General features: G+C 26.4%; 1 protein-coding gene across 2 annotated transcripts; it reads left to right on the plus strand.

Annotated features, from left to right (window-relative positions):
* Positions 1–6465: 6465 nt before the first annotated feature.
* On the plus strand, positions 6466–15347 carry LOC107166354 (ornithine decarboxylase 1-like). Of its 2 annotated transcripts, none has more exons than XM_015514993.2 (10): positions 6466–6625; positions 8633–8784; positions 10003–10174; positions 10248–10344; positions 13471–13547; positions 13615–13787; positions 13844–14144; positions 14212–14454; positions 14525–14736; positions 14811–15347. In XM_015514993.2, the coding sequence occupies exons 3-10, from the start codon at positions 10085–10087 to the stop codon at positions 14995–14997; spliced, it is 1380 nt and encodes a 459-aa protein (XP_015370479.1). In that variant the 5' UTR covers positions 6466–6625; positions 8633–8784; positions 10003–10084; the 3' UTR covers positions 14998–15347. The 2 variants fall into 2 exon arrangements, with proteins under 2 accessions (XP_015370479.1, XP_015370471.1); XM_015514985.2 differs by lacking the exon at positions 6466–6625 and adding an exon at positions 8373–8523.
* The last annotated feature ends 289 nt before the right edge of the window (positions 15348–15636 follow it).

A 15636-nucleotide genomic window follows, 5' to 3' on the forward strand; every position in this document is an offset into this window, starting at 1 on the left:
ACCAACTGTAAGTCACTGACAACGACAGCAGATGATTCATTATACCAGTAACATTTGTACTTAAATAGGTAGTTAAGTAATATTTTAAAATGTCGATAAAAACTTACTATCTGTAATTTATAAGTTAAGCTTATAGATAAAATAATATAAACTTTTAATTAAAAGTACAATTAAAATTAAGTACTATAGGTAACTTCTCCATAAATATCTCCTATGAATATTTTCATATTATATTAATATAAATTTATAAATATGGTATATCGGACTATTAAAACTATTATTTATTATTATATAACTATAAGACCTAAGTACAAATTTAAAATTAGATACATATTATTAAGGTTATAAGTGAAGTATTTTTATTAGCATTTCTTATTTTTATAATTACTCATTCAATAGTAAAATATTTTTCTAAAAATGTGAGTTTCTATTTATTTTAGACTACTACCTATAAGTACTATTTTATGTAATATGCATGATTTTAATTTCATCACATTTATTAAAATGTTGTAGTTTAGTCTAGACTGAAGAAATATAGAAAAGTAATCTATAAATAGGTAAATTTAATACCTAACATATTCTCTACACTTCTAATTATAACTTAAAATAAATTATATAATTATAATTAATAAACCATTTATCGTCTTAAATTATACAAACTCATCATTCATCAATCAAAATGTAATATTGATAGGATAAAGTTGTTAGCCGAGTGTGTTTATGTACTTTGAACTTAAATTTGAAATAACAGTAAAACTATTGGGTATATTATAGCATAATATGTAATGAACACTAAAAATAATGTCTAAATATTCAAAACTAAAATATGCAGTTATTAGTAGGTATTGAAACAAAAATTAATTTATATTTTAAAAGGAAATAACGAAAATAATAATATTTTTTAATATTTAAATTAATTATTAGATATTTTGTGAATAAACGTATTTTAAGTTTAATATAACTCAATTAGTAATCAGCGAGTACCTGCTTTTTGAGTATAGAATTCCGTATAGTAACAAGTAAGAACGAATAAGTATAAGGACTGAGGACTTCATGTCCTTACAAATTTTGAAATCTGCATTTATTTATGTATAATTACTTATAATATGCTCTTAAAAATTGAAACATTTAGACTATCCCATAAATATCAGAAAAATATTTTCAATGATAGGTTATATTATTAATTGACGTTGTATTATTAATTAAATTAATTTATTAAATCTATGTAAACCTATATATTTCTTTGAATATTCTTTAAGATATACCAATTTTCTTTTATATTATCAATAAGTTTGATGACCTTATATTTCAGATACACTTTATAATAGAAAAAAAAAGATATACCTGCATTAAATTATTGTTTTAACTATTTATAAAAAAATTGAATTCTTATTTTTAAATGTGTAAAATATTTAAATATGTAAAATGCACTTAAAATGAGAATACGTGTACAATTAAATATGCACTCGAAAGAGAGTAAAATAGGCAAAATATGCAAAAAAAAATAAATACTGTATAGACTTCTGATATTAGATATGAAACAAATTTCCATATCACAAAGCTATGTTTCAAATAAACATTGGAAATCATGCTATATAATTCATATAAGTCTTTAGCCCTTGTCTAATAAGTAATAACTAAAAACTGTTCTACAAAGAATATAGATACCTCTTATATGTTGACCACATCACATTTTAATTTTACAGTTGTTCTAAGTATAGGTACGGGGAAATACGGTACACTCATATCACATGCCATGACGTAAAAACCGTTCAAAACTTGAACTTATTTATTATTATCTGTATTATATATATATTGGATTTCTATAACAGTAACAATTGTAAACGTGATTATAAAGAATTTTTTGTTTCTTATGCGGTAGATACTCGAGTAAGAAAGTTTGAACACCTTTGGTGACCTGGTATGGTACATTTGTTTCTATGTAAGCAATGTACTATGCATTTTGCCTATAGTTTAAAAAAAAATATGATTTATAACAGTTGCGTACTGACCCAGCAGAGGCTAAGGGGGCTTCAGCCCCTCTCATTATCTGTGTTATGGTTATAAATTTAATATAATAAAAGACAAAGTATAAAAATTATATTTCTGTAAGTTTTGAAGATAAATTTTGTGTATTATCAGTTATCTGTAGAAGTTATTACGGTTACAAGATATAGTAATAACGACCTATAAAAAAAAAATTATAAAGTAACGGATATCAAATTTTGATTTATTATTCCATACCGCAGGGTTATGAAAGAATTTTTATTTATTTTTGATAATTGATATAATTATAAAAAACAATAATTATAGTTGTCTAATGTCATCTAAATGTGTAACACTTAACCACATGTAACTGTTTGAGTAATTAATTGTTTATAAATATAACCAAATAGCGGTACCTTAACAATTATTAAATTATCTCAATCTCTATTATGGGCCGCAAAATGTGTTAATTCGTTATCGTGTAGTTTATCTTGATTTTTTTTTGAGAACAATTTATTAAAATACATAATGTACGTCATGAAAAATCAAAAGTTATAAACATTTATTTATTAAGTTGACATGTGCATAATGATGACGTATAATATTTTAACACTGTTTTTCTTTGAATTTTGTACTTAAAAAATACTAATATATTTCGTAAAAAAAATACTTTTTTTAGGTTATTAATTTATAAGTCACAACTAGTGCTGAGCACTAAACCTGGATCAATCCATATTCGAATTGATCCGGATAATGATATTAATCTGAATTATTAAGCATTTTGAAAACAGTTATTATTTTATTATTTATCTAAATATATAACTATATAATTCTTTAACTGCTCACAAAATATGTATTTTACTAAAAAATAAAAAAAAATACCTAATTATCTCAAAAACAATGAAACCGGATTGAATTCGAAATCCGAATCAACAAATTGGTTCCAAAATGAAAATCGACGATTTGATCTGAGATTTAGATTGAAAAATTGTAATTCTTAATCCAGATTGGTCGAAATAATACTCAGCTCAGCACTAGTTACAACGTACCTAATGATAACTATTATAAATACATAATACACCTAATATATTATTACATTGAGTGGGAATATAATATACGTTTTTTTTAAAAACTTTTTATTTTAAATCTAGCTCAACAATTTATAATATTATATATTGTACAATATATTATACAATAAACAATATAATATACTCAAATATACTCAATGATAACATATGCAGGTTATTTATACCTATATACATAGTAACATTAAGTCCCAGAGTTCCCCACCCTATATTTTGTGCCACTGGTTGAACTATACTACGTTCAACTATATAATATGCGCATACCGTATGCGGTATAATAATTATATTTTGTTTTAGTAAGTAGAACAAGAGGAAGGAGTAGAATATATAAATAGTATATCCTTGCACTATAATATGTATTTATCGCAATATTCAAATAATTACCTTATTAAATAACATAATTAATATTCATATAGATGTAGATTCCCAAAACGAGTTAACTTCGGTTTGAAATTTTTATCATTTAAATTACAGTACGTTGCTAACTCCACGAAAAAAACTATTTCCGGGTTCTTTTAATTTTAATCCTTTGTATTGTAGTGACATATACTGCGTAGGAGGGTTTCTGTTTTCTTTCGACGTTCAGGCCATTAAATTACGCGTCGGACGTTAGTCTTAGGAAAGTTATGACTAATAGGTAGGTACCTAACTATTTTTGTTTTTTTTTTTTTTTTATATATAATAAATAGGCGTATGCATACACTGTTTTACTTTTTAATATACTTATGAATTATGCATATAAATAATAAATGGCACAAACAAGATTTTTTTAAGTGGGGAATGTTCCAAGAACTGCTATCTATTACCATTGTAAAATATTCAAAAAATAATGTTTAATATTATAGAGCAGAAATCAATTATTATATGGTCCAAATCAGCAAAATTTAAAATAAACTGATATAGAAATTACCTAACTAAATTTACAAGTATCTTATCGCTAAAAAGTGTGCTGAACTCAAAAAAATCAAAATTTAATTTTAATTTTTAATTACTTTGACAAGGTTCAAAGGTTGGATGGCCCGAGACCACCTCCTGTGATGAGCGAATGGAAAATTGAACTTGCATGTGATTATTATCAATTAAATGTAGTTTTACTGTCTACACTGTATTGTGTTGTTAAAGTATAATAAAATTAAATTTGTACTATTGTCTACTAAAGTACTATCTTAAAGTATATTAACTCTAGTATAGCAATATATTCTATAACGTAGTTACGTATTACGAAAACATTTTGAGTGAAGTGTATCGTGTATCGTTTACGCAACAAAAAAATACACGAATGTCTAATACAATATACACGCCCTTTAGTGAGAAGAATTATTCCAAGTTGGACAATTTATTAATATTGTTAGTTATCCCTGCATTGGGCTTTGTTACTACTATACATAAGTCACAATCCCAATGATGATTAATTAATAATTACGATTTAGGTAATTTAAACAGTATACATACATCAATACATGCAGCTTGTTATTGATCATTAATCAGCACTCTAGCATTAAGCGGATACAATTAAATAATAAATTAGGACTTTTAACAGTGGTTAGCGTTCTAATTGGTCTAACTAAATAATATTATAATGTTTTAGAAAAACAAAAATGTAACGATCGCGCATGTCATGGAGTTGTTTATTCATTATTTTAATATTTACATGTGCCATATGACCATGCTGGTGATATAAATTGGTTTAATGATTCGCGTCATCCTCTCTGAATGTATCATTATAGTCGCTGACCTCCGCCTTCGTAAACGATTATTAAGTTTTTAATTTATAGGTTATTCCCTATTTGTACTTGATAGTGATTTCATGTTTCATATACATAGCTGTAGGGATATAATCGAGTGCATACTTAAGTACAACACGCATCCGTGCATCACGTAAAAATGTTACCAAGTAAATAGCTATTTTTTATCGCTGGACTAAAAATCTGTTGCAGATCCAGGGTATATTATTAATTTTGGCCTATGGACGTTGAAACTCAGAGTTGAATTATTTTTAATATAAGAATTTACCTCATAAGAAAACTCATGACTCGTGAAATAATCAGATTTCATTAGTTTTTTCTTTAATTTAAAATAGGAAGTATTAAATAAAATTATTTTATACAGGTTATATTGGACTCTACATTTTAATGACTGTATTTTAAGAAGTTGTAATAAAGTCTGAATAATCACAAATGTTTATTGTATTTATATGTATTTAAGTAATTTTTACTGTTATTTATAGTTGATCAATAATTTGGAGTTTAATGCGACATGAATATAATTTTCTTCATTGGAATAAAAAAAAAATATATATTTAAAATTTCAACAATTCTACGAGGTGACGCGATATATCCCTGCTGTCGTTTTTGAGAGTCAAAATGGTTTGATTTTTTCTTTGTAGACCACTTCTTATTTGCACACCATTCACAGTAAGTATACATTTTCAGAATTGTTGCCTCTTGTTGGTGGGACTGGTGGGAGGAAGCTTTCTCATATTAGCTATGCAGAGATAGCTGTTTAGACAAGTGTTTTATTTAAATACATGGGTGCAAGTAAAAGTTAGTAAGTTAGTGGGTAAATACAACATACCATATAATAATATAATATAGAATGGATATTTGGTCGAATAATTCTCCGAACTATACGTACTACTAGCCATTAATTTTTGACGGACGAAAATTCAGAACATATATTTTAAAAAGCATTGGTTTTTTGTTAATCGAAGGCTTATGCCATGTCAAACGATAGATAAAAACAACGAATTATTTGTCATCGACAACGTGGCGATGTCGAAGTGATGATAAACATTAAACAAGTCGCGGTGTGACAACGTTGTAAAATGTTAATTTAAAAGCAAAAGAGGGCGGCGCGCGTGCACAGTGAGAGTTGTAGACAAGGTATCCGCCTAGGTCAATTTCATAATAATATTATGGCAATTGGATATTTCTAGGGTGTGCGATGGTCGATGGGTGACGATGGCACACACCCTTGTATCTTGCCCCGAATAGTGTCGAGTGGCACGACTGAGGCCAATGTGAAATAACGTACCGATTATAAATATAACGTTTTATTCCATAGTGTTGTATTATTAAATAAATCGTTATATTTAGTATCAGGTACTTAGTTTAATCGTATTAACCTGTCCAGTCAGTGTCTGGGTAGTAACTCGAAGAGCGTTAGTCATTCGCCACGTCTGCAACGGAACAACTTGTATTTACTGATGTCTGATCATATATTATATAGGTAATGTCTATGCGTCTGCAACAATTTTGTGATTTGTGATAGAACAATTATTTTGGTCACTCGCACAACTATAATTATATTTGGTCGAGGTCACACTGTTTCCATGTGTTTTCTCCGTAAATTTTTTTCCCTGCGGTTTTGATAAAAACAATAATTATCTTTCTATTATCGCTAATACATGTTTTCGTCCTTTTCGACACTACGCTCCCGTCTGTCCGAACGTCGGTAAAATTTATGCATCAATTTTCGTTTTTACCTGTTTCTAACCTACAGTCAAAATTTCGCCATTAAACGGAATCCAGTTAGGGTGGTGTTCCACTTCTAAGGTAAGCACGATTCGTTCACATAATATTGATTTACACTAACAGCGGATACCGGACAGTCGCTGTTTATGAACGACTATAGTTCATCGTTTATCGCTCAGGGGCACCTGTTAGGCTGTAAACGAGGCAAACATAAGAAACTCGTACATTTTTACTGTTGTTCTTATACATTTTGACTTCGCTATCTTTTGACAGGACGCCGTGAAGTCATCAGATACACAAATACTATAGATCAACTTACCGCCCACCCACATCAAAAGAACCGTTTTATTGTAATATTAAATTATATACTATATTACTATAAAATCATCCATGTCATTTGTCATAAGTAAACTATTAATAATAAATTGTTATGAAAATGGATTTTAAAAATAATACTGATTTGCTAAGTTCATCCAAAGTCCAGCATAATATTATCTACAAAATATGACTAAAAAAAAAAATTAAGTTTAGTATTCTAAGGAAAGTATGAAATTTGGTATAAACTTAAATTTATTTTCTAGGGATTTTAGGTGATAAAGTAACATCATATCACCTAACTTTTTTACCTATGCATAATATTAATAGTTATTTCATAATGTTGGCAGATAGATAGCACCTCAAATGGGGAGCTGATACAAATTAAATTGCACTTTCATTATAGTAAATACCATATAATAAATGGTTTTATGAAATTAATCACCAGATGTTAGGTAATAATTCGCCATACAAAGCAGGACACATTCTTGTTAATGTATTTATTTAATATAAATAACAATATTATACAATCTTGGTACCTAATACAAAGTTTTCAGTTTTATCCATCAGTATTGTTCAATGTGTCTTGACTTTTCCATCAAAGAAAATCTGTTGGAAAGATCTTAGGATTTTATGTTTATCAATTCAAATAGAGATACTCTGATTGTTGAAACAGAAAATATAATATATAAATTGAGTTTTCCATTTAGTATTTAATATTTTAAGTGATTGTGTAAGTTATTAATTTATTATTAACTGCCTACCTAGGTTTGACAAAATGTTTGGTATTTTTAACTTAACTAGTTATTTTTTATATACCAAGTACGAAATAAGAATAGATTTAAAGCAATTTTATTTTAACAATGCTACATTGTAAAATACTTATGTGTAAAATTTTCAAGGTCAATTTAATGAAATTCAAATTCAGGACCCTTTATGTTATGTATTTGACTATTTGAGTGTTTTGAATGTTAACTAAGAGTGCAGAGGAAGGATAATATATGTAGAACTTGCGCATAACTATTATTATATTGTTCAATATTCATTAAGTTATATTGTGATCTTTTAAAATTTTTGTTGTTCAACACATACCTATTAATATACATTCTTCATTCAAAAGATGTTCAGTTATATATTAGTAAGTTTATAGAAAGACCACAAATGTAATGTAGAATCTCAAAAATATCTTAGAATTTTAGCTTTTCTTTATCTGTACTTATCATTTAAATGTCAAGTGTACTATTATCTATGACAGTCATTTAAACACGTGATTAGATATTATTTGTTGAAATAACAATTAGATTAAAAAGCAATTGAATTACATTTTTTAAAATTATTTTCAATTAAATTTAAATTTGAAATAAACAATATTTAAAAGGTAAATAAAAAAAAAACACTTTTAACATAATATCTGGTAACATTAAATGTTCGGTATAAATTTAAAAAATGGCGCCTTGCCGCTTTTAAAACTTGTACAATTAAATATTGCCCTTTGATCTTTATTTGTATGAGCTGATAAGATACATTTTAGTCTTACATAAAAACGTTTGCATTAGCAGTTTTCATTCTTTAGCTTATAGCTCTCTGTGCTACATGTTTCAATTACATACATTTGGTTATTTTTTATATATTATGCTAATAATAGTATTTTTTAAAACACCAGGGTAGGTATTTAAGAAATAGATTCATATTCAAGATTTTTATATTGCTTAAGTTTATTTAAATCTTTAGACATGGGTTACTTAAGTGTTTAAAATAAAATAAATTTTTTAGGGACAGCGTCAGCTGGTAAAGTGGTGTTTAACAGGAAACGCTTGGCATACAGTGAATTGGCAATCTGGACTAAACGTTGATCCACCGTGGCGTTGCTGACATTGTGATTAAGCGTTACACTGTTGAATAAAATATCACTACAAAGCTGCCTCGTAAGTAATATATTTCCTTGTATAGTAGAACAAAAATATAGTAGTTTTTCTTTAAGAATGTAATAAAAAATATTTTTTTATTGGAAACTAGATATTTTATAATAATAATTATTTTTTGATTGAATGGAATCATTTCTAAATAATAGTATCAATGAATTTTCTAAACAAATTTTGTTTTTTTGTTAATACAATTCGTTAATATCAATACCTATTTATATTTATTTGTTTTAAAATTATAAAATTAATTATTTGTAACCTTATATTTTCAGTACCTATAATTACCTAACTCTTTTATTTGGTAACATGATAAAATTAAATAACTACAAAATGATTAAACACGTTTTTATACCTAATTAAAATTAAAATTATAAGATAAACTTTAAGTGTTAAAATTGAAATACATGTTACTCACCTTCTATATTTAAGTAAAAAATATTTTTTAACACTTAGAAGTTTTGTATTATGTTTTGAGAATTTAATTTAACTATTTTTATAAATCCCTATACACTATATAAATAAATTTATTCTATATTATATTGTTTTTATGAGTAATGCCTAATGAGTTAAGTATCTTAGTATAACTTGATAGAGATAATAGCAATTAGTATTCATAGGTAATATATCTCATTACTATTTAATTTTTTTAGATAAAGTAGCATTATGTGTATAAAGAAATAAATTAAATTGAATACTTGATAGCAAATCGCTATATCTAATTTGCACTTTAAACTTTTTTTATTATGTGTTATCATTGCATTTTGACAAAAAAAAAAAGTACTCATTAAAATTAATATTGTAATTTTTATAAATTTCTTAAATGCTTAAAAAAGCTGTAAAACAAATATTAAATTAAGTTTTAATATTTAAAAAAGGTGTTATCAACATAAATGTTTTAAAAATAGTAAAATCTTGTCCGTAAATATTTGCATGAATCTTATTTATATGTTTTAAATTAAATATAGTTACCTAATATATCTTAATTCATTGAACGTATTTAAAAATATTTTTAAATTTTATTCTTTTTATGGATTGTGTTTTGTTAAAAATGTATATAATCTTAACAACTTACCTATATCATTGATTATAGAATAGACTATTCCATAATCAATGCCTATCTATTATAATTATTTGCTTATAAATTTATCTCACAAATTTATTACATTATATAATTTTAAATGAAGATGTACAAGTGTTAATCAAATGTTTTTTTGTTTTCAGTTTACCTTTTCAATTCACTAACATTTTCGGTGATTAAATATAGTATATAAGACACTAGTTGTATTGTACAAGCGAAATAAGCATGAGAATTTGTGGACTTGAAGAACAAATTCATGTCATTGATAATAAAGTGACTGTTGAAGAAATTATAAAGGATATAGTTAGAACAAAGGTAATTATTGCCATAATTTATTACTTTGTGATACTTACACTGAGTGTGTCTATAATACTGTATGTTTTTTTAGGAAATATCAGATCCATTTTATATATTTGATGTTGGCGATCTTGTGCATAAAGCAAGAATATGGCAGCAAAAATTACCGCGGGTAAAACCTTTTTATGGTGAGTTTGAAGAAATATTTTATTTATATTTTCATATAAATTGTATAAGAAAATACTAATATTTGATACAACTGTAAAAAATGTTATTAATATAAAGTATTTATTGACAGCATAAAAAATGTACTCATTTCAACTTTACAATGAGTATTAATTTTAAATAGAATTTTAGATTATGTTTAGTGTTTTGTTTTTTATTCATTTAATATTTTAATTTACTTAAGAATTTCCCTAAAAGTATTATTGTATCCAATAATCAAAATTTATCACTTGTAATTCAAATATTTTTTTTGAAGATAATGAACTTGCGCTATAATTAATTTATTACTTATTACTTTTTATTGGGGTTTTAAACAATTTATTTGTGTTATGTGTTTTTAATGAATTTAAAAGCTCTCGATACCAAGTTGATATTCAATTTAATCAACAATATTATGTATATTAAATTTTTTAGTACAAAATTTCGTTTTACTTATTATTATTTAGTTGGCAAATCCGCAAATCATAAACTTTCAATATTAATTTTACTATGTTAAACATTTTAACAACTGTCTAATTCAAAGATTTCTTTGGGCGTTGTTATTATTTGTTTTTAATTTAAATTTGTAATATCTTAAAGTAGAAGCAATATTGTGTTTTGTAATTTGTGAGTGATTTAGTCCTCATTTTATAATTAAATGAACTGATAACTATTAAATTATGTAGGAATAATTAAATCAAATTCTAGTACACAGTGATACTTAATTGTATGAAATGTAATGCAATCAATACTTATATGTTCCTTATTTTTCAATAGAAAATAATATCATAATATTTTTTTGTAAAACTGACCATAAAAAATATGTTATAAATATGTCAGATTTAGTAGTTGTTTTTGGTTCAGATTTGTCATTTGGACTCCACATAGATTCAATATATTTAAAAACTAGAATCAAGAATCTTGGATTTTTTGATGAAAAATAACTAAGAATATTCAAGACGAGAAGTGCTTATTTATTTTATACATGAGTTTTTCAAGTCAGTATTAGAATTTGGCTCTATTGTACGGGAGTTCTTTTCAGGTCAGTTTCTGAAACTGTAAAAAAAAAAATATATCATTATTTTCATAGTAGGTATTTTGATAAAATAATATTAGGATCACGTTCTTAATATTATAGTTTTCAGTATTTTCATTTGTCCTTATTAAAATAAATTGTTGAACATTAATTGTAAAATGTATTAGAATAATTACTTTTGAACTTAACTATTCATTAAATAATAACATTTTTTAAGAATTTAACTATATTATTATCAATTTATATTTGACTAGGTAGTTTGATGTACAACCATAAAACATACTTCAAAGTTGATTGAGGTTTTAAGTATTTTAGAGATGATTATTATTTATATTAATATATAAGAAGTAAAATTGTATTAATTTTTTTTTGTATTCTATAGTGACAAACTGTTTTTTTTTTATGGTAAGGGCTTCGACAACTGAGGTCATTAGCCTGGGGAACTGTAGGGGAAGGTACTGTAAGGTTTTAACTCGTGGGTTTTTGGCAGAATTTTGAATGGGCACCCGTGAGTTTCTGCCATGCCCGGTTGGAGGCCGGCGGCCTCTCTCCAGACATCGCAAAATGCCCAAAGAGCGATGCCGCCCGTGACCGAGATTCGAATCGGCGACTGCGTGTGTCGCAACCGACGCCTTAGTCCGCTCGGCCACTCCACCCCCAACAAACTGTTATATTAATAATTTGGTATATTCTAAATGCTTTGGTGAAGAGTTCAGTGTAGGTTAGGTTATGTGGTATAATACATTTTTTTTTTTTTAAATTTTTATTGGAGCATATACATTGAATTACAGTCTATACACACAAAGCCATAATAAGAATATGCGCTAAAATATAATAAAAAAAAAACATGAATAGGGCGAAGGAATACCGTCCAGTGATTAAACTTCCTTTTGTTTAAATATATATAATATATATATATTTTTAATTAATTACAAAAAAAAATCCATGAAAACTGTATATGATTTAATATACTGGATATCCCACGAGAATGCACATTGCTATACCTTCCAAAATAATGGAGATATCAAAACTCTGGTTTTGTAAAAGACTCACAGGGATAAGAACTACAATTATTTTATATTTTAATTTATTTTAATGTTTTAGTGAAAAAAGTAAAAAATATATTTTTTAATTTAATAATTTCCAAAAATATTCACTGTAGCCATTTTGTAGAAATTATTTTTCTGAAAATATTGAAGTTTCAAAATTTTATTTTCGTTAATTTCCTGATTTTTACTATTTTTTTTTTAGTTTTGAAAAAAATTGCGTATTATTTAACTTCGTAGTGCTATCAATCATGTGAAACGCCACTCGCATGTTCGTATGGCCGACCAGACGATTTCAGTGTGCCTAGTTATAATTATATTTTATTTCTTCAAAATTAGAAAAAATATTAAGAATTAGGAAATTAATGAAAATAAAATTTTGAAACATCATTATTTTCAAAAAAATAAACTACAAAATGGCTATCTTTAATTTTTTTGACAATAATTTAATAAAAAATATATTTTTTAAATTTTTTACCGAAACATTAAAATAAATTTATAAATGAAAATGAAATTAAAATTTTTATAAAACCCTCGCGAGACACAATGTGTAATCATATTAATATAATTTGGTATTTAGATAAAGTTTTTAAGTTAAGAATATTTAAGATGCAATAATAGATAATTAATTATTTAGTTTACCGTTCATATTTTCCATTTACTTTTCATACTTTAAAAGTAAAATGACTGGCCTAACATCATTTTACAGTCATTATTATAATGATTTTTTTTAAACAAAATAAATGTAATTATTTAGATGAAACCTGACAACTGGTTATTGAACATCAACTTGTTCAATATTAAAATAGTTGCTTAATAAAACAATTTTTATATTTTGATGTCTCATTACTGTGTACAGTTTTTATTGATGTTTAAACGTTAAACTATATTTTGAGATTAGAAAAGGTTAACGCGCATATTTAGTTATCAAATAATATTTTAAATACTTATATTATATTACATTTTAAATTTAATACTATAATATTTTATTTTTATGAATATAAAATTAATTTGAGATTACATTTCAGCTGTGAAATGCAACGACAATTCCCTTGTGCTAGAAACGTTAGCAGCGTTTGGAACGAATTTCGATTGTGCTTCCAAAGTAAGTATATATATTATATATTTTAGACAATAACATATTTATTGTATGATTACATTTTTTCATTAAGGCCGAAATAAAAAAAGTTTTGGACTTGGGAGTGAATCCATCTCGTATAATATTCGCTAACCCAGCAAAAATGACCTCACATATTAAATATGCCATGAGCCAATGCGTTGATCTGACAACATTTGATAATGAACTGGAACTATACAAAATTAAATCTATCCATCCATCCTGCAAGTATGTTAATGATAGCTACCTCAAGACACAATATTAATATTTGTTTGTTGTTGTAGCTTGGTTATACGAATTCGTTGTGATGCAACTGAAACTCAGTGTCCACTTGGTATCAAATATGGCTGTGATCCTCTAACTGAAGCGCCAGCATTAATGTCATTGGCCCGTGATTTGGGATTGTCTGTAGTGGGAGTAAGCTTTCATGTTGGTTCAGGATGTAATGAACCAGCTGCTTTTCGAAGAGCAATTGCTGCTTCAGCAGCTATTTTCCGACTTGCCCAGCAGTTAGGTTTTATGAATATGTACCTGTTGAACATTGGTGGAGGATTTCCTGGAAATAAAAGCACTTCATTGGACAAAGTATTCATCTTGTTAAAAATGTAATCCAAGTTCTTATCTCAAATTAATTTATACCCGTATCTTTCAGATTGCAGACATAGTGAATGATGCACTTAATGAATGGTTCCCTCCAAACAATGGAGTGACCATCATAGCAGAGCCGGGTAGATTCTTTGTTGCTTCAGCGTTTACACTCTCTACAAAAATTCACTCCATTAAAAAACGTTCTAATGATGAAAATCATGTTATGTATTTTATTAATGATGGAGTGTATGGTTCTTTCAATAGTATTCTGTATGATCACTCAGTGGTTGTACCTAAACCTTTGAATGTGAGTTAAGATTACATTAAAATTGTTAATATTTTGATTGTACAATTAACTTATGTTAATTTTTTTATAGGATTATCCGATGAGTCCAGTTTGTCAGAGTTCCATCTGGGGACCTACTTGTGATGGTTTGGATCAAGTAGTTGATTTGGTGAATATGCCACTCATGAAAATGGGTGATTGGATTACTTTTGAAGATATGGGAGCTTATACAATACCTGTAGCTAGCACATTTAATGGATTTCCGCTTCCCAAGGTCTTTGCTGTTGCCAGTCGAAGAATTTGGTAAGTTTCAGTGTTGTAGTGTTAAAAAGTGTTTGATGTAGATTATTTTTTTTAACATGTGACAACTTTTTTAGGCATAAGTTGAAAAATTTAATGCCAATATCTGAGGACCATTTCACAACTGTGCCTATTGTTGCAACTATTAAAATGGTACGTTCAGTGTCCAGCGATGATGATGAATGGGATGAAAATGATTTGGAATATACTCAACGATATCCATGTCTTCGTCTGAAGAATTCATTCTCTATACCTGAAGCATGAGTTTCTTGCTTGTATAATGAAATAATTTAGTCTTCATTTTATTATATTTAAAATTAGATGTAAGTTTTTGTTAGCATCAATTGAATTGAGTAAAGAGGCAGCTCCCTATAACTAAACATAATATAATAAATTCTAATCCTTTTTATTTATTCTTTACCATAGTTTAAGATTTGTTGTCCTTTTAATTCTAATGATTTTATTTATTGGGATGTTGCATTATTTAATATCTAATATTTAAAATACATTATGAAAATTTAACATCAATATTTGTGTAACTAACAACTAGTTTTAGACAACTGACCAACTATTGTTTGTTATTTGACAAATATAGAAAGATTGTGGTAACTGAATCTATTTGTCATATTTTACTTGCACACGATTTTGTATATTCGTACTGCACAAAACATCATATAATATTCTTAAAGTCCTGAACTAAAATATTAATTGAAACATTTCAGTATTTTGTGTAAATCTATTTTTTTATAAATATGTTGCAGTTGAGTATTAATTATCATCATTGTTTAGTAATTTTTTTAAACATGATAAGTTTAAATTAGTTTAAAACAAGTTGTGTACACTTTATTTTTTGTTTAACTTAAAAATAAATTAAATTATTTGAAACTTAGGTATGTGGTTTAG

Source organism: Diuraphis noxia, unplaced genomic scaffold (assembly GCF_037042655.1).
Source record: "Diuraphis noxia isolate RWA-SAM2 unplaced genomic scaffold, SU_Dnox_SAM2 contig0003, whole genome shotgun sequence".
NCBI classification, from domain to species: domain Eukaryota; kingdom Metazoa; phylum Arthropoda; class Insecta; order Hemiptera; family Aphididae; genus Diuraphis; species Diuraphis noxia.

Bases quoted from the DNA above. Each gene is read 5' to 3' on its own strand.
- LOC107166354 (XM_015514993.2), top strand. From the start codon at position 10,085: ATGAGAATTTGTGGACTTGAAGAACAAATTCATGTCATTGATAATAAA. The intron at 10,345-13,470 runs GTGAGTTTGAAG...ATTACATTTCAG, and splicing joins GCGGGTAAAACCTTTTTATG to CTGTGAAATGCAACGACAAT. The intron at 13,548-13,614 runs GTAAGTATATAT...TTTTTCATTAAG, and splicing joins ATTTCGATTGTGCTTCCAAA to GCCGAAATAAAAAAAGTTTT.